Genomic DNA, 18,968 nt, shown 5'->3' with positions numbered 1-18,968 from the left:
AATAAGAAACGCTGCTTACGAAAATTTTCATAGGTTAAAAATATAAAAAGTAACGATAAAAGTAACTGTTAAATTCATTACCGTTACTGAAAAAATGTAACTACGTTACCGTTACAGTTACAAGAAAAAAAATGTAACGCCGTTACCAGTTCGTTACCAAAAAAAAGTAACTGTAACGGTAACGGCGTTACAAGTAACGCGTTACTTCCAAACCCTGGTTTGATTGTAATAAGGAATTGCCAGTAAGGTTGTTTCCATACTTATTAAAATTGTTTAATAATTACATGAAAGATAAATTCGCGAATGAGAGATTGACTTATGCAATAAGGAGGTTTACTTTGAAAATCCAAATGAAAGGCAAAATAAAAGAGATTAAGCTTAGTCCGAAAAAATGACTCATGTTTGCCGGCCCACTCTCCCCCTCTTCTGTTTGAACCAATTAAATCCTGACTGAGACGCGCCGCTTAAGACATCACGCGTTCAGTTATTCTTAGTTCATTTGCCGAGATAGCCGCGGTACGTTTCGGCCGCGCGACGCCAGATACGTCGGCTCTCCCTAATCGAGAACGCGAATCGTGCGCTCCAAGAAGCCTGCGCAGGGGTAAGAAGAGCTCGTTAATATATTACATATTCACCTTCGTGCACACTACCGGCGCGCCGGTGTCGGCGATGATGCACGCGATTATGGACGACGCGACCACCGGTAAACTTGTTCGGGTCGAGGATATTCTCGACGGAAAATGCGAGGCACCGCTTGTTGTTCGTCTGCACCGTGCTGGTGGCGGTCGTGGTAATGCTACCTGTCGACGTGCCGGTGGTAGTGCGCGCCACACCACCGGAAGTGCACACCGTCATGACGGCCGAGCCGGTAGCGCCGTGCCCGGATATATACACTGGCGTCCCGTGGCCGGCGGGCCCGTGGCCACCACTTTGCACACAGGTGAAAGAATGCACACGGTTGGCGAAGGGATGAACGAATTGCTCGGGCGCGACGCCCCTCGACGAGGGAGCCGTGAGATCCACCGGGCTGCTGGGATTACTCTCGTCGACGTCCTCCCGACACACGTCGACCTCGACGTCGTCCCCGTCCTCGTGGTAGTCACCGTTTCGGTGCCCTTCGGACTGACCCTCTTCCTCCTCCTCCTCCTCTTCCTGTTCCTCGTCCTCCTCGTCCACAACGACGTTTCTTCTGCTCGACGCGTCTCGCTCGTTCTCGATCTCGTCCTCCTCCTCCTCCTCCTCATCCTGCTCCTCCTCCTCCTCGTCGTTCGGCCTTTTCTCCCTCACCTGCGGATCTGTCTCGTGGTACTGATCCTTCTCGATGGACGCGCTGACGGACCGCAGGATCGGTGGGCTCGACGGCGATTGTTGCTGCCGCACGCTGTCGTACCTCGGGAAAGATTCGCCGGTGCGTACGAGTAACACGGGTCTTCTTTCCTGCGGCGGCAACGACAGACCGCCGCGCATGTCGACTTCCTCTCGCTGCAGGACGACCGGTCCTAAAGGCGACACGGTCCTGCCTTCCTGCATCCTCCACATTACCCGTTCGTGAGAAAACGACCTTTCTTTATCTAGTCTCGCGTCCCTTCATCTTCGCTTCCGAAACGTACGGCAATTTTCTTCACTCTCCGAACCGGTTCTGCGTTTCGTATATCCCTCTTATCGGCGAACTTCACTTTTGGCTGAGGGACCGGCCGCGTTCGGCCACTGTAGATCCAACCGCAACCGCACTTTCCTCCTTAGAACGTCACTAATCCTGACACGCTCGATTTCTTCACTAGTTTGTTACATTCGTCGTAACAGTGGAACAATTGACGAACGCGAGATCGATTCGATCCGATGAAATTGCACTTTCCGAGATAACGCGCGGGGCGAATCGGCAAAGCTCGGCGGTGTCGGATTTAAGACATCCCTCGCGGCATGGACGCGCGATTAGCAATGTCTTTGGTGGCTCGACGCGGCGCGCGTACCGTGGCCAGGCTACTCTACGCGAGAGTCCCGCGTAGAGCCATGGTGGCAGAATTGGTGGTGTATATCGGCGTATTATTAGCGCCGAGGAGAGAGCCGCCGCGCGAAGAGCGGTGGCACCGTGGGTCCAAGTGGAACGGCGAAAGCGGGGGTTCGTTCCGCCTCAACGGGGCGTGGTTAACCCCGCTCGCGCTACCCGAAGAGCTACCGCCAGCCGCCAATGGGCGTGCCGGACGGTTCTCCGCTAGGGGTTGCGCGCACACACGTGCTTTAACACGCTCGTAACCGAGGACCGCACCGCGAGGGCCCCGACCTGCCTCTGTGTTGGTCGCGTGCGCATCGTTGCACACACTTGCACGGCCGCGCACACGCACGTGCCACACGTACGAGATAGCGGTATACATGAGCGCATCGCAGCCCTGAATGGACGAGGCACGGACACGCGGACGAGTCGCGTGCAGACGTCTCGCGGTGAGCTTTCGTCGGATACTCGGCTATGTACACACAGGTACCAACTTCCATCCCCATCCCCAACCCACCCGCCCGCCTTACCCCCTTCTCGTTTGCGCGTCTCTCCGCCTCTTTCCGCGATCGGACCGGTTCTCTCTAAAGTGGTTTGTCTTTGATTTAACCACCACAGCGACTCCGTTGAGCGGCGCCGATGAAGGAACACCTTTTTCCTCGGAGCACACGCGAGCGGCATCGGGGGCATCGTTCGTTGCGCTCGGGAAGGAAGGAAGGCAGAACGTGTGGAGGAATTGCGTGCTCGCCGCGTGTATACGCGTTCGCGAAACGCTCGGTGGGTTTGGCGATGATCGTCGGTGTGTTGTCGGCGGTGGGGGCGGCGCATCGCGGCCTCTTCAATGCTTGTGTATAGCGATCTCCCTGCGTACGGGGTGGAGGGTATAATCGTGGTAGGTACACGGAGCGCGCTCTCTCTCTCTTTCATCCCTCTGCGAATGCGGGGAGTGGGTTGTGGATGGTACTAGCGATCAAATCAGGACCAACACACAACGGCCAAACGACCGACCGACCGACGGACGTACGGACGGACGGACGGACGAGCGGACGGACTGATGTGAGAGCTTGGTGTTGGTACCGCTCCGCTCTTAACTCGGTGCACGGATATTGTTTACCCGACCATTTAGGTAATTGCTGGCCTACCGCCCTGCCAGCCAATCGAACGTAACCGGCGGATGTGTCTGCAATACCGATCGCCTCCTCCCTCCCCCCTCTCTCTCTCTCTCTCTCTCTTCGTCAACTCCGTCGCTCTCGTGATCTCTTCAGCTCTTCTCGTTTCACTCCAATTCCTCGTCTTTCTCTCTCATCTCTTTCCTCTTCCTTCCATTTGTCTTCTATCTCGCTCCGTTGCTGTTCGGCGCGCTACCCCGCCGACCCCTCGATCATCATCAAATTAGCTCGGGACCAATTGTTCGGCGAGACTAACGCCGTTATTGTCACGGTGATCGATTTTTTTCCAGGAAATTGGCGAGATTGGAAAGACACACACGCTTTGCCGGAAGATTGTGATAGCGGAGCGTTTTGACAGTTTTAATGATTGCCGTTGTATTGTCCCGAAGCCGCATTCGGTGATAAATGGTCGGCTAATATAATGCGGCGAGCTCTAAACGTTTCATATACGCGATTGGACTTTGTTGAGGCGACATTGAAAATGCGATCGAGCTTGGGATAGTTTTACAGATGATCCGTGCGTCGCGCACACATTTGCGAACGTGAATATTCCGCCCTAGAAAATTATGAACCACGACGGCAATCACGTCGGATGACAAATTGGATTAAGTGTGCCTTGACTAATTCTCAATTGTACCGTCTCATTATTTGGTTAGCGCTCGAGTGAAGTAACGGCGCGGTAGTTGAGCCGCGCGAGAAGGTATCGCGGTGTTATCATGTTCCGTGAAAACTAATTATCGCGGGTGCCGTAGTTAATGCGATAATAGACCTTTTATTCATCAAGTCCAACCGTTTTGTTAGCCGCGTACATTATATACACACTGCAGCTTGTTCTGCACATACGGGCACCCTAGACGTATCCGCTATTCTTTTCATTTTTATACTCCCTCGAGCAGGCACGAAGTAATTTTCCTTTTAACAAAATTTCGATCGTCTCTCTTCCTCGGTGCTTTAACATAAAATATTTTCGCACATTATTTTCTAATGACGATTCCATTAAAGTAAAAATTCAAAGGGTTCTCATTTGCACGCTCGAAGCATTACTCATCCGGGCGTGTTAACTCGTCAGGCTACGTACCGGTGGCTTCAAATTAATGGAAAAAATCCGTGGCTGAAAAAACCGGGGACGATTTTGGAACACCCTTTGCGCGCGCGGCTTCGGGAAAAAGGTAGAAATACGCTCGCCTCATTCCGACGTGTCACGTGAACGGACGAACGTAATAATTCACCGCGCGTCCCTGTCTACAAAAATATCGCTTTCACGACGCCCTTCTTGAAAATGTCATTCCAAACTTAATGTCAATTATCCGCGAACAAATGAGCGCGGTTGCACTCGCGTCACTTAGGGCCGATTTAGTCAACGTCACTCGTGACGCTAATCTTTGTTCGCAGTATAATACACCTCCTCTCTCTTCCTGCTGTAGCGAGCTATAATTCGTACGAACAGTAGTCTCACGACTGCGCAGTCGATGTATAAGCGAGTTTTTACGTGTCTCAATTTTCGCGACGAGGGCACGGCGGCGTAAACTCGTAGAAAAATCCGGTGGCCCTTTCCCGCCCGCGTAGACATTTTGCAAATCAATATTTTAATTGCCGCGGGAGATAAAAAATTAATGTACTTGGTAAGCGTCACGTACGATGGATCGAGGTCATTTGCGGTGCATTCCGTATGCATGCACTGTTTGCCACTCGATTTGTAGTACGCCAAAACGCAATTAATAATTCAGGACGCTAATGTAACGCGTATCAGCGCACGCTATCCGGGTGATGCTCTAAGCGCGTCGCCCGTCTCCGCGGGAGGGGCAGTTAAACGCAACCTGTAAAAACCTTGACGAATGATTCCATTGTCGAGGATCGAACGCTAGAGAGCATCCCTCGTGCCATTATGGCCCAGGTGAACGCCGGAGCCGGTGGATTACTCCACCTGCTAAAGTGATGTGGGTTTAGGCGGGGGTCCCTAATAGTTCTGAAACGGTACGCGAGTCGGGAGGTTAGCTAGTTGGCGAGATAGACACGGAGCACGATGGTGGTGGGATGCGACGGCGAGAGGGGTTGATAGAGCGATCGAGCGGCCGAGCGGGGCGGGAGGGAAGGTGGGGCGGCGGGGTGCGCTCGGCACGGAGATCGGACAGACCAGCCGTGACCAATTTGCGCCCGTTCGTGCTCCCGATTCTGATCCCGATTCTACCCGTCCGCCACGCTGCGCCGCACACAGCCGCACACGTACGAGCGCCGTGCGCGCGCTCCGCTCGCGTACACACATATCGACGCGCGACCCCCTCGATCTTCCCTTCTCGATGCCCATGCACCCCCCTGTCCCTCCCCTTCCGCCCACTGCTTTCCATCCCCGCCTCCTTTCCCTGGATCCCCCGGATCCGCGCGCGCGTTGGCACCCTCCTGCCAAGAGATATTCGTCACAGAAAGTCGCGTTGTGTCGCTCGGTGAGCAGGCCACCCCAAAAGTTTCACGCCTATCTGGACCGGCGGCACCATCTATTCGCGCCACGATAATTGGCCAATTAAAACCGGGCGAGAGCGTTCGAGTTACCTGCCATCCGATAATTATACGGTGTCCTCGCGGCGGTTCGACCACGTATCCACGCGACCGGGCGTGGGTGGCGGAGACGAATAGCAGTGGAGAGAGAGAGAGAGAGAGAGAGGGTGGGAGAGGGAACGGGGCTCGGGGGACAGGGGTGGGACTCAAATCGCAGGATGGACGCGGGAGGAAAGGTTCCTCCGGAGGGCCGAAAGGCGGAGGACGGAATCGACTATTCCGATCACGTGGCTTCGGATTCTACAACTACGGTGGTCCTCCCGGTCTGTCTTTCTCCCGCTCTTTCTTTCTCTCTCCCCCCCCCTCTCTCTCTCTCTCTGACCTCCCTCTCCCTGATGCCACTCTGCTCCCGCTTCCGTCTCGCGTCCCGCGCCGCAACCTCCCGCGACTCTCCTCTCGTTCTCTCGCTTACCATCCTCCTCCGCGTAAATCAATGCGGACAGCACGCCCTTTCCTTAACCCCGCGACGCATGACTGGAGTACTCCTTGGTGCCGCGTTTAGTCGCGATGGGCGACGTTTACCGAGATACTCCGATTAACTGCAGTATCAACAATGGCGGACATTAGCAACGGGCTCCGGAGAAGCCTCCGTATTGCAAAATATATTCAGTCCTGTCAATCGGAAACAGTTACAGGTATAAAAATAAGGAACGAGGAAATATTTGACTGTGCATCCCACAAGATCGCTTACTCAATGAAGGGCGAATAGATTTGTTGGTACCCCGAAATGTCGAAACGGTAAAGTGTATACATGTAATCTCTCAGCATTAAAATAGTTGAAACATTTATCGCGTACAAAAAATGTTTGATCATTGCAATCGTGTTATATCCTTCCTGACGCGATATCAAAGTTATTAACGAATCAGAATTTATGCGATAAGAATTCCTACCATTACCGAAACAGAATTAATTAAAAGGCATAATCCGGAGTGTGTAACAATTATCGCGAAAGTTAATTTAATGGACATTTAAGCGCAGAGAAAATAAGTTCCACGTCCATAATACACGTCTCATTAGGAAACTCCTCCTCTGATTTACTTCGCGACCGAATGATTGATCGTTTACCCCTAATTAGAGATCGGGGAGCTCTTGAAAAAGTAGACGAAATTACGCGTGACACGAGCGGAAATTAGGTTCATGGAGAGCAGAATGATATATGGCCGTTATACTTCAGTAACGTTAGCGACGACGGTGTGGAGATAACTATATCCAGTGACAACTCTATTTCAGAAAACCTTAATGCCCCTATCTCGTTGTAATAACATTAATTACGACGGCAGTGGGCATTGCGGCGTTATCGTTTCCGATCTGCATTTCATCCTGAAAAATATACTACCGGCGAAATCGCGGTACTAACGAGCTTACTAGCGGTGCTAAGTGGATTAAACTATTTTGAATGAAACCCCATGTCGCGTAGATATCACGCTTACCTCCGTAATGAACGGAACATCGAACGCGACCCGGCTTGATCGAGTATGAAAAGTTTATTACGATTTTTCTTTCCGTGACAAATTTTTGTCTCAGATACGACTGAAAACAACTTTTGCTAGTGAACTTTGCTGCTTCCAAGAATTAATTTGGTGTTTATTTAGCGAGAGATTAAACGCCGGGCAAAAATTCTCTCAAAATTCGCCCAATAAAAAGAAGAATCTTAGATTCGTTAAGATTAAAGAAGACACCGAAAATCAGCGGACTTATTTTCCGCAAACGCAACTCGCGGATTTTCCGCGAAAGCTCGCAGGTGCGGCGTGCCGTTACGGCCGTTTCGTACATGCGCCGCGAAAGCACCGCGCATTACGATCTGTGTTTCTGTTTGTTGCGTGCGAATATGTTACTAATTCCCATTTACGTTGCAGTTTTCCTCCTGGCTGCCGCGCCGCCGCCGAGTGTACGCACTCGGAGCAACACAATGACGTCGGCTGTGTAATCGCGTGAACGTTAATTGTTAGCGATTACCCCGCCCGCAATTAGCATTTCCTATAGGCTATTGAGCATCGATTAATGTAAATTATTAAGTGCAATTTCGTTTAAACCGTCCAACATTTCGAACGGTCGGCGCGCTACCGACCGACGCGCAAAAGCCCATGTGTTACGACTTCGGCGCGTGGAAATGTGTTGTTCTCTCCTACGGTGACAAAAACGAGCGCGTAGCGCACAATAGAGAAAAAATATATATTATGCATCACTCGGGAAAAAAAATAGTCGCGTTATACATCCGGCTCGATATGTTCGATTCGTAGTCCACAAAAGATATTTGTTTAATAACGTTGCCAAACTACATTTATTACGTGGTTCGTATATTAAAAGGGGAGAAAAAGAAATACGAATAATGTAGCACCCATATAGATATAAATTCAGTTAGAACAATTCCATTCTGGTACGTTTCGTTACGGTAGATAGAGCCACGTAAATCCTACGATTTTCATCGAGGGACATCTCGCGATAACATCGCGATATAATGAGGACAGATAGTTTCTGGATAATCCAACAGCGAGGCGGACGATTTCCAAACGACCGCGAAGATACGTCGGGGGTGGCTCGCGTGCGAAAGAGCGAATCGGGCCCAGAGGAGGTGATTACGCGGCTATATCGAGCTTCGATACACGATTACGTACCATAGGCATCCTTTCGTACGGCTCCCTGGAACTAATTTGTTATACACGGCAAATACATGCCGTGGAATCGTACATGTATGTACGCATTATATACGGACACGCGCGAAAAGAGTAAAGGGGCGCGCATATATACATACATGTATATATATTATGTCGCATTAGACGCGGGGGTCGCGCAGTCCGGGTATCGCTTACGCGTTATTATTGCAGCGATACGACACGCCATGGTGTCAGCCGTGACCTCCCATGGGGGCTGCGCGCGATATCATATACAATGTAGGTACCAACTGTCACACCGTCGCCGAAACCGGGGATCCCCGGGAAACCGGCTAGGCGTGCTTTATGGTGCGTCAAATTAAAAGATTCCCTCCTTTGCGTTCCCTAACTGCGATCTGATCCACTTGAGCGGCATATATATGTATCCCCGCGCATGGATCCATCTCTACACTCGTCGGGTTCGTACACGCGTCTTTACTAGGCGAGCATCCCGCGCGTGACGCTTAATATCGAGTGACGTGCGGCGCCATAGGAGCGACTTTAATTCGCGGTTAATGGTACGTTTAATGGTAACCGTGAAATCTAGAGCGCGACGCTCGCGCTAAATGGACCAGCACGGGGAGTCTGTAACTTGCTATCGATGGTTCTCGGTACCGTTAATTAGCGGCGATCCTTGAAAAAAAGGCGCTGCTTTCACAGGTCGTCGTTAACGATACCAGAAACTATTAATAGCGAGTTACAGATCACCTGCTTTCTCATTGGCACACGACTCTCCCAGATTGGTTGTTAAATCATTGCAATCTTGATGCTACGAACTGACACGATACAACAATTTTCAATGGGAGAAGTTTACAGAGTAGATCATCATTACGCGAGACAAATCATCGAGTCTTCTGTTAAATTAATGTACCTAGAGAGATCGTTAATTCTGAACATTATAGCGTAGCTGCCAATTCCATCGCACCTTCTTTACATCTTTCATCGCGGCAATTTGATTTCCCTTCATTAGAGAATATAATATAGATATACGACACAAAAATTGTTCCGCGTAACAGTATCCATCGAGTAAATTTGTCCCGTTTAATTTGCGATTAATGACACGTCTAATAGCAGATACGAATGTGGTGCAGCGCATCGCAGTGAAATTCACGGCTGTCCGCATACTTAACGACATCGTGTGCAGCTTGCGCGAAGAACTCGTACGTGAAATGTATATGGCTTTGCCAAACGTTACGTCGTGCCAGACGTCTTTCTGACGGAAACGCCGCAAAGTGGCTGAGCTCGACTGTGAAATACACGTCGGACGGGATCTCGCCGCGATAGCGAATAGACGACTAATAGTTCAAGCTATTGCGAAATTTGTTGGAAAGGAATTTCACTTGATAGAAACATATATATATATATATATATATATATTAATGCGCGCGCGCGCGCGCGAATATATATATATATATGTGTGTATATGATGCTAATTTATACTTTACATTTGTCACGTGTTTACACCAACTATGTAACAGTGCTTTAAGACTTTGGCGCGAGTCCCGGGGTGCGTTAACCCTTTCCAAGCTTCTGGCACATGTACGGGTCATGCGAAATATTCTTAGGAGACTGACATTTGTGAGATTAGATTGTCACACGAATGTGTAAAGAATATTTAATTTTGCATGTATAAATTTCAGCAGTTTAGTTCGAAATTAGTCTACATCCTATTTCTCATATATTCACATGCGAGTTAATATAAATCATATTCTAAAAGTAACGATAAAGGAAACTGAGATGCTTTTACATGTTAAACCCGCAAAGGCAAATGGAGGAAAAACTTTTCTTTGATTACGGTCTCCTTGGTAAATTTAGACTCTACTCTTTCATACATCTGTCGCATAAAAAGATTAATTGCGTCCGCCATAGGTCACCATTTTTCGATCTCCAACCTTAACTCGCTCGGTGATTAAAATCCTGTTACAGTACGACCCACTGGAAATCGACCGAAAAATAAGATTTCGTTATCCCATTCACGCTCCAGTAGCTCGTTTGCGGCAACGTCGGGAAAGTCCCGTCCCATCGTGTCGAAAAGAGCGAGCTTGTCGTTGCCGAGCCGCGCTTGTTCGCGCGCAAAGGCAACCTCATAAGTTTCGATCCGCACGCGATTCCGTTTGCCGTCTCGGCGTTGCGACGCTCGGTGTCTGAATTCTAAACGGCCGCGCGCATATTAACGGCGCGGTTGGTCGCAATTTCGCGCAAAACTTACGGCCGTGTCCCATCGCGGCTCGTTAGCAAAAATAATTTCCGCGGCGAAGAAGGATAGAGGGGCGGAGAGATCGTACAGATGGCTCGCTGCATCCAGGGACGGATGCTGAACTTGCGGCGAGGAAGTCAATTTTTTAAGATCGATTCGAAGAGACATGGAGACAAAGAGAGATGCCAATCTTCATGTACGATTTTATGGAATTTTATAGAAAATAAAACCAACAGTTTGTAAAGGTTGTTCCAAGTTACCTTGTTTCAAAGACTTTTGTGTTCTTTTTGCATTTGTTAAGTTTACAGGAACGACAAATTTTCAAACTCGAGTATCTTTTGTGAAAAAACAAATGTCGGATACATTCGGGTCAGGGATAGAGAAGAATTTGGCTTTCCTTCTATTCCACAAAAGGAATATATAACGATAAAACTGAAATACTGTCGAAGGGCCAGAAATTGAAGTTTAATTAGTTTTCACGTAGAACACGTTCTGTATTCTCGGTTAGATTTTCTCGTGCGCCGCGCACACACGTCTCGTACGATCGGTCGTTGCGACACGATGCGTCTTGACGAGGAGAAGACGCGGCGCAATGTAAACGAACGAGTCTATAAGTCCGCGTCGGTTCCGCCGCGCGAATAAACTCGGACGTTTCTGGCACACGGCCGAGATCAGCTTTTTCTCTATTCCACTCTCTCGGGCCCGTTCTTCTGCTCTCTCCCTCCCCTCAGCCCTCCAGTCACCCTTCTCCTCCCCTTTTTCTCGCGCTTCTTGGACGTTTGCCTCTTCAAAGTGTCAAGTGACAAACGGTCCCGCTACCGAGTAGGCGTAGTCGTCGGGGTGGATATAATTTGTCAGGAAATCACCCAATTAGCCTCCCAGTTATGCGGCCCAACAGATTTAACCAATTAGTTTAGCTATGCGAGCCCTAATACATTTCCACGCCGGCGGCGACTACCAGCCACAGGCGTTTCTCCCTCGGTCCCGCCTGTCAACCCTCTCTTCTCCTCCCCTCTCGCTCTCTCATCCTGTCTCATCCTCTCTCCTGCGATTCTCGTTCGCTCTGTCCTGCCACCGTTCGATCACCGCGTTTCCGTCTCTCTCTTCTCGGCTTTCGCTGCGCTTCTCAACCGCTGCTCGATATTAGGCGGTTATAGTGGCAACGTGGGTCTGGATGCAGTTATAAAGGACTCCGTCGTCGTCGTCGTCGTCGTAGGCGTCGGCGACGACTACGACAACGACGATCATGTGATTGCGGCCGTGCTCAAATTGCGTCTTTGCGTTTACATGTACGCACATGCCGAACGCGCGCGCCACGTACACGTGGAGCCATGTGGGGACCGGAGAGGCGAAGGGGGCTACTCGGAGGCGGTTGACGTCTATCTCTATAGAGACTGCTCACACGCGCTCCCGTGATAGGGAACACGCGCGACGAGATGGGGGAAAGGGCAGCGGGGGGAGAGCGCATAGAGTCGAGAGGTGAAGCAATTTGTCTCCCTAATGAGATGTCACCCCGTGCGCGTTGAGATGCGGCCAGTAAGGAGGCGTACGATCATCCCTGAAACCGATCGAGCGGATATTGCCTGTCCCGTTCATTCTCCCGAACTCTCTCTTTTATGGGAATCTGTATGGATATATTATCGTTTTGGTGGATCACTTAGGAACGTCTCTGGAGAGTTCAGTTTGTCCCGACATATTTGTGACCGAGCGTTCCGACGAGTATTTCTCAATAAAAGTTCTTCTAGTTCTTTGTTTCGCACGTGCGAGATAAGTGATATAAAGTGAAAAGCGATACACAACTTGCAGCACAAAATAATTCTTCAAATAACTTGCGATAAATATACAGTTGTCATGTTCCGCTCCTTTTTCTATGTTATTATCTAAGAAGAGACAGATATCCGATCAACCTCCTCTCTAAATTTTTATAGTGGAATCTCACTCTTTTTTAGATTTCCTATTTTCGCAATTTAAAGTTTGAAATTCTCGGAGTTTCAATTCTTGAAAATTTAGATAGTGCCCCACCTCTTTGCCAATCATGTTCTCCTGATACTTTGCCAGTTTTCGAGATTCTCGATTTTCGCGATTTCACATTTAAAATTCTCGGAATTACAATTCTTAGATAGTGCCACCTTTTTGCCAACCATGTGCTCCTGATACTTCGTCAGTTTTCGTGATTTTCGATTTTCGCGAAGTTTGAAATTCCGGGAATTCCAATTCTTGGAAATTGTAAAAAGTTCTTGGAAATTTAGATAGTGCCACCTCCTTGCCTATCAGGGTCTCCTGATACTTTGTCAGTTTTCTAGATTTCGCGATTTAATGTTTAAAATTCTCGGTATTTTAATTCTTGGAAATTTTAAAAAATCCTTGGAAGTGCTGAAAAATTCTTGACAGTTTAGATAGTGCGACCTCTTTGCCGATCATGTTCTCCCATGGACATAGGAAATATCTGGACGGAGCGTAAAGTACCCTTATGGACGCGGGGAGTTGACTCTGAAGAGTGAGAGAAATCTACCGGTGCGGCCATCTTGGTGCCGGATATTTAGTGTCTATTGTCACATCGTGAGGCATTATACGGCGTGAACTAAGACTATTACAGTAATTTCTATTTTCGGATTCCAGGTATTAATTTTCGATAAAGATTAAAGTTACGATTAGTTGATATGTATATATGAATATTTATTCGAGCTAATTAACATTTAACCAGCCAATGAAGAACCGGGTCTTAAAAGTACAAGTTATAACTGATAGTTAGCGAAAACATTTGATCTATTTACAAAACGATCAATAAACAGGAATTAGAATTTGATGTAACAAAGGTATAAAACATCGTACACGTAGTGAATGAAAAACATACGAAAGAAAGTACAATAACGCGGATAATGTGTAAAACAATTCTCGTATTTATTTTCTAATCAGTATGACTGCGCGTTTCAAAACGTTCGCCGGTATAAAATATAAAACGTCCATGAAATATTCAAGTAATAAGCAATGAACGAAAGAGCACAAATTGTTCGCGAAAATGAAAACATAAATATCGTTGAAAAATTTAGATCGACGAGCATTATTGCCGCACAAAAGAACGGTCTCTCTTTACATCGTGTTTTTTTATCTATTATTATGGCCGATGGATGGTCAATTCGCCGTTATTACCACCACAGTAATTATTAGCGGTGCGATAAATTTCGCGAGCCTCTCTCTCTCTCGTAAAAATATCGTTCAATAAAATTTATTGAACGCAATGGAGTAGCGATTTTCGGCAATACGGCCTCACCTCTCGGGTAGAAACAAACTTAGAGCGCTTTAATCGTAGGAAGAGATTCCGGCAGATCGATCGCGCACAGTTACACGGTATGGGTCGAGAGGACGGTCAATGGGACTGGTTGAAGTACAGGATTGCTCTGGTTGATACTAATTGAATCGTCCTTTGGCCTCTAAGCGATCGCAGACCTGCCCGCCCACTGTGTTGCTGACGAGCGAGACGTTTTACCCTCCCAGGCTTCTATTACGCGCAACCGGTGAAGACCTCCGGGTAGATGACTAGTCTTATTTTAAACGCAATCGACTCGATCTTCCTCCGTAACGGGAAAGTAGAATTCACGACTACATCGCACTTTTTAACAGCTACACTACTGTGAGATCAGCCGAAATTTCGGGAATTTTGGAGCAGAGCTTGAATACCAATTGTGCGGCTCACATCTCTCAAACAAGTTACAAGAATTACCTTCCATTGCTTTCGGAATTTCAAAATTTACAACTTATAATTTTTCATTTTCCATCAAATAAATATGTTTTTTTTCTTTCTTCTCTTTTTAAAGCCTAATCTACAATGTGCTCTTTGCGTCTAGAAACATTTTATTTTGTAGTCAATAAATACGTTTAAAAAATTTACTCAAGTGGATAAATTGTATATTACACACTGCACAATCGTACATTGTCGACAAATTTTTTAAGCATGTCGATTTGTTTATATAAAATAGAATATTTCTAGTTGCACAACTTAATATATTGTATTTAAGAGAATGTAATATTTTCTTTGAAAAAATAAACAATGTATACATATAATACATGTAATGTAACACGTTATCAAATGCATTCCGAGAATGCGTGTTAAGCTACAGATACTTTAAAAATTTTCTCTGCTTAAATATGTAAACATCCATCTCGCGTTCAGTGCATTATGCATGGGGTCTTGATACCTGCGAAAAGAATGTAGCTTTTTTTTTTAGAAATATGCAAAGTTTGCTGAAAAGATGCAGTTATTGGCTCGCTAGAGGTTGCAATTACTCGGTGTTTATCGCGTAATCTCAATCGGTGCCTTCTCGGCCAATTGCCCGACAGTCCCAATTTGCGCAGGTGTCACGGAAAAGCTTTCTTGTAAAAGACCGTCATTTTGTACCATCCCGTCCGCCCCATTCGCACGCGTCGCTCGTCGATTGTAAGACGCGGCGGTCCGCTCTCACCCCCGAAATCTTTCCCTTTTAGAATCGAGTGCGCGCCGGCGCGCACGCGTGGGTATTAAATTAATGTAGTCGACTCCGTAGCCGGCGATTAAACAAAGGGTGAAAATTGAGCAAAACCCTCCCCCCACGACTCGGTGCCGACGGTGAACCTGCCGACGGGTGGCACGCACACACACGCACACACACACACACACACGCACACATCTCGGTACGCATCCCGTGCTACACAATCGACCGTGTCTGCGTAAAACGCCGATTTGCGCGTACACGTATATGCACGAGCTCTCGTACACCGACGCATACCGCGGTCTCATGCTCGAGTAACCACTGCGTGGGTACACGCGAACGAAAGGTGTGTGTGTGTGTGTGTGTGGTTACGTGTGCATGTATGTGCGTTCGATAGAAGCGCATATCGCGTATATACGGGGTACCCTGGACTATTTGCACTCTCCTTCATCTACGGATTCTTGGATCCAATTGAAGCAAGTTAACAAAAATGGCGAATGAATTTGTCAATTATTGTTGAAGAACAGGTACCTCGGCACCTCGTATCGCCGACCTGAAATCGAAAAGAAATTCGATCTCAACGGGACTCTGACTCGGAGGTAGATTACAAAGTCGGTGCTGAAAGCCGAATGTTACGGGAGCATTGGGAACATTGGCGCCAAGTAAAAGGGCTTCCCGCCAGGAAAAGCTCGATTTCATATTAATGTAGACAACCTCCATAGACGCAAGGAAATCTGGATAGCGCGGGACACCCGGTATACGGCGCGCCTCTATACCTATGTACACATCGGGGCGGCCGCCGTGGGGTGGCCGGGCGCGGGCTTCGTTCGTTGAATGCGGTTTAATATTAATGGGAACTGATGATAAGCAGCGCAAACAAGCGTCGAGTCTCCCGGGAGAGATCTGCCTTCTGTTAGCCGGCGTGCAGCGGGGGCCCGATACACGCGCACTGCACACCGACACGAGACACGTCGACGGAAGCCGCGCCGCGCCATCGGAGGCTACCGTCATTCGTGGTTGCCGTTGCAACCCGGGCGGCGTAGGGCGCGCAACTCCCGAAAGGGCAGAGGGAGAGGAGCAAGAGCTGCCCGGCGCACGGGGGACCGTGCGGCGATCGTTTACGCGCATCGTATACGCACGTGCCCCCGGGGTACCGTCGCGTCGCGTCGCGTCGCGTCGCGTCGGCGTAACGCGTGTAAATCAGCGAGAAAGGGGTCGGAGGGCAGGACGGAAGAGGATGATCGTTTGCCGCTACTTACTTAGGACGCTCTCGCCCGCGAGAGAGAGAGAGAGAGAGAAAGAAAGGGAGAGAGAGGGAGAGAGCGACCGACCCCCGCCGCGGATTGCGCTCAGCCAAATTCACTATTCGCCATCGATGCCTGCTCGCCGTAAAGCGAGTGTTTGCTCGCCAAATTAGAAAACCATCGACGAGCGACCCGCCGAAGGGAAGCCGTACGCGCGCAGACTGAAGCAGCCCGCGTCAGGCAAGTGGTGGTCGCAGTCAGTTCCGACCACCGTTCTGCTTGAAATAACACGAGGGATACGATGGCCGGAGCGTATAAAGGCAGGGCGTCGATGTAGCCCCTTATTAACGGAATGCTGTAGTTAACTTTAAACTTGGCAATGTATCCCACCGTGTATTTATCTTGGCGATGTATCCCTTTATTTCTTAAGCCCGCAATTCTGCGCCTCGCGGATGAAATTTATCTTCGAGGTCTTTAACGTTTCATTACTGCGTACTACGTAGTTTTTAAAGTAAATTTAAGATCGCAGTTTAAGCTTCTCTCACCTGTCCAAGCGTGCGCCTATTCTTTACCGCGCCATTACATCCCTCGACCGTGGCTGCTGCTCGAATGAGACTTTTGTCATTAAAAAATTAGCATTTCTACCGCAGCGCTAAGCGAGAGCGCGTCGGATGTTTGATGTAAAGACACGATAATTTAATGGAGCGCTGAAAAACACCGCTATAATCGCGCCAAGCCGCGAGATTACGTCGGACGGTAGCACGTGAGACCTGGCGATTCGATGCAAGTTTAAAACTCGCCACAAAAGACCGAGTTAATCGAGCGCCGGCTTTGTTCCGCGGAATAACCAAGGGGCGAAGGAAAGGAGGCGCGATATCCAAGCGAAATCAAGGATTTCGCAGCCGGACATCGTCGGTTTGACGCGCGCGCAAAACTACGATTCGCACGTATCGCGCATTCTAAAAAAAAAGGTGGAAGCAACCCTAAAAAAAAACCACGTAACAGCAAAAAATCGAGCGACACTAGCTTGGCCAGGAAATGCGAATGCGATGGCGCGCGCGCGCGCGCGCGAGCGCCGTAGAGCGCGGGGCTCATATCGTATTAATAGGCAATCCGGACAGCCGAGGGGTGTCATAAACTCAACCCCCTAATACTCGCCTAAACTACCTCGGTTAAATAATGGAATCCCTATTCCCACCTCTTGCCGCCGCTACCGCTGCCGCCTCTGCCACATTTCTCTGCGCGTCGGTTTCTTGCTCGACGCCCAACCACGAGCACGAATCGTCCTCGTGCCTCTCGCCACCCCCTCCCCCCTCCTGCCCCCCCCCCCCGCCAAGGTTTCTCAACGTCGAAGACGCCGGCGTGTCTGTGCCCGAACTAGAAAGCGTGAATTAGCTATCATCCGCTTGCTAATTCATATCCCGGGGGCGTATCGCCCTCCGGCACTCGTCCCCGTCCACCCTACCGGTGTGGATCAGTTAATTATAAGCATACGCGTCATTTAAATTGCAATCGAGTATTTTGCGATAGTTCGGCCGGGTTGATAGGGCGAAATAGCTCGCCCGTATTGTCGACGGATCAAATTACAGACACACGTCGCTCGGCGATGAACCGCGCCGCGTTCCAAAAAGTGGCAATTGCGTAAATTGGCTCTGCCATGAACCGTGTCGCGTTTAATTAATCGGCTGCGAGTAGGGCAAATGCGAGAGGTTATCCACTCCCAGTCGCGAAGCTTAATTCTCTAAAGTACTGTAATCTGAAATCGCTTGCTTACGAATCGTTAGGATTCATTAAGTATTTGTGTTATCGCTGCTCCTCGCTCGCAATCACTGTTAGTGTTTGCGCTTACATTATTGGTCTGAAGAACTTGAAATTGTTATTTTTGTAGTACTTTTAAGTACGACGTAACGCGGAATAATAACTCAACTGTTTTTGGAAATTTGGTATGACTGTGACATTCTTAATCTCGCCTTTTGAATTGCACTCGCTTGATTACTTAACGTTGCTCGTTAACCCTTTGCGCCCCAGTGCTTTTGTTGTGAAACCACTGTTTCATATTACTTTCACTAGTGGCTCGTTGGTTTTGCAACGAAACCACCCGAGTTCCCGACTTGTGTTATCGCTGCTCCTCGCTCGCAATCACTGTTAGTGTTTGCGCTTACATTATTGGTCTGAAGGAATTAAAATTGTTATTTTTGCAATACTTTTAAATACGACGTAACACGGAATAGTAATTTAACTGTTTGTGGAGATTTAGTATGACTGTGACATTCTTAATCTCGCCTTTTGAATTGCACTCGCTTGATTACTTAACGTTGCTCGTTAACCCTTGCGGGACACCTTGAACGTTTGCGTGATTTTTAAAAACACGGGACACAACAATGTTATTTTATTATTTTAAATTTCTAGTTAAGTTTTTAATATAACGCTGCCTGTGTGTCATGGATGGGTAGCTGTTAAGTCTTACCGAAAGTAGTTGAGTATAATTGGAAATTTATACTTCATCAAATTATTTTAATATACCGTAAATTGTTGTCAAAATCATGTTTCTTTTTAAACATCAAGCCTGATTAAAAACTAATACATTTTTAACGAAAAACATTTATTTTGAACTATAACGCGAGAGAGAGAATTCGCCCAGTGATTTCACTGCGAAACCAGGGTTTGCTCGTAAGTAGTGCATTAGAAATTTATAAGT

At 48.3% G+C, this 18,968-nt stretch overlaps 1 protein-coding gene across 1 annotated transcript in view; it reads right to left on the bottom strand.

The window, feature by feature from the left end:
* Window positions 1-969, bottom strand: part of LOC105569130 (homeobox protein SAX-1) — a 10,185-nt gene extending 9,216 nt beyond the window's left edge. The window contains exon 1 of the mRNA XM_012025325.1: window positions 636-969. Within this exon, the coding sequence (XP_011880715.1) occupies window positions 636-855 (220 nt within the window). The 5' untranslated portion in view covers window positions 856-969. The remainder of the gene's footprint in view (window positions 1-635) is intronic.
* Between the last annotated feature and the right edge of the window lie 17,999 nt (window positions 970-18,968).

Source organism: Vollenhovia emeryi, unplaced genomic scaffold (assembly GCF_000949405.1).
Source record: "Vollenhovia emeryi isolate VEMERY1.0 unplaced genomic scaffold, V.emery_V1.0 DF939126.1, whole genome shotgun sequence".
Taxonomy (NCBI): Eukaryota; Metazoa; Arthropoda; class Insecta; order Hymenoptera; family Formicidae; genus Vollenhovia; species Vollenhovia emeryi.
The sequence above is the reverse complement of the archived record's forward strand: the minus strand, read 5'-3'. Positions and strand labels throughout refer to the sequence as shown.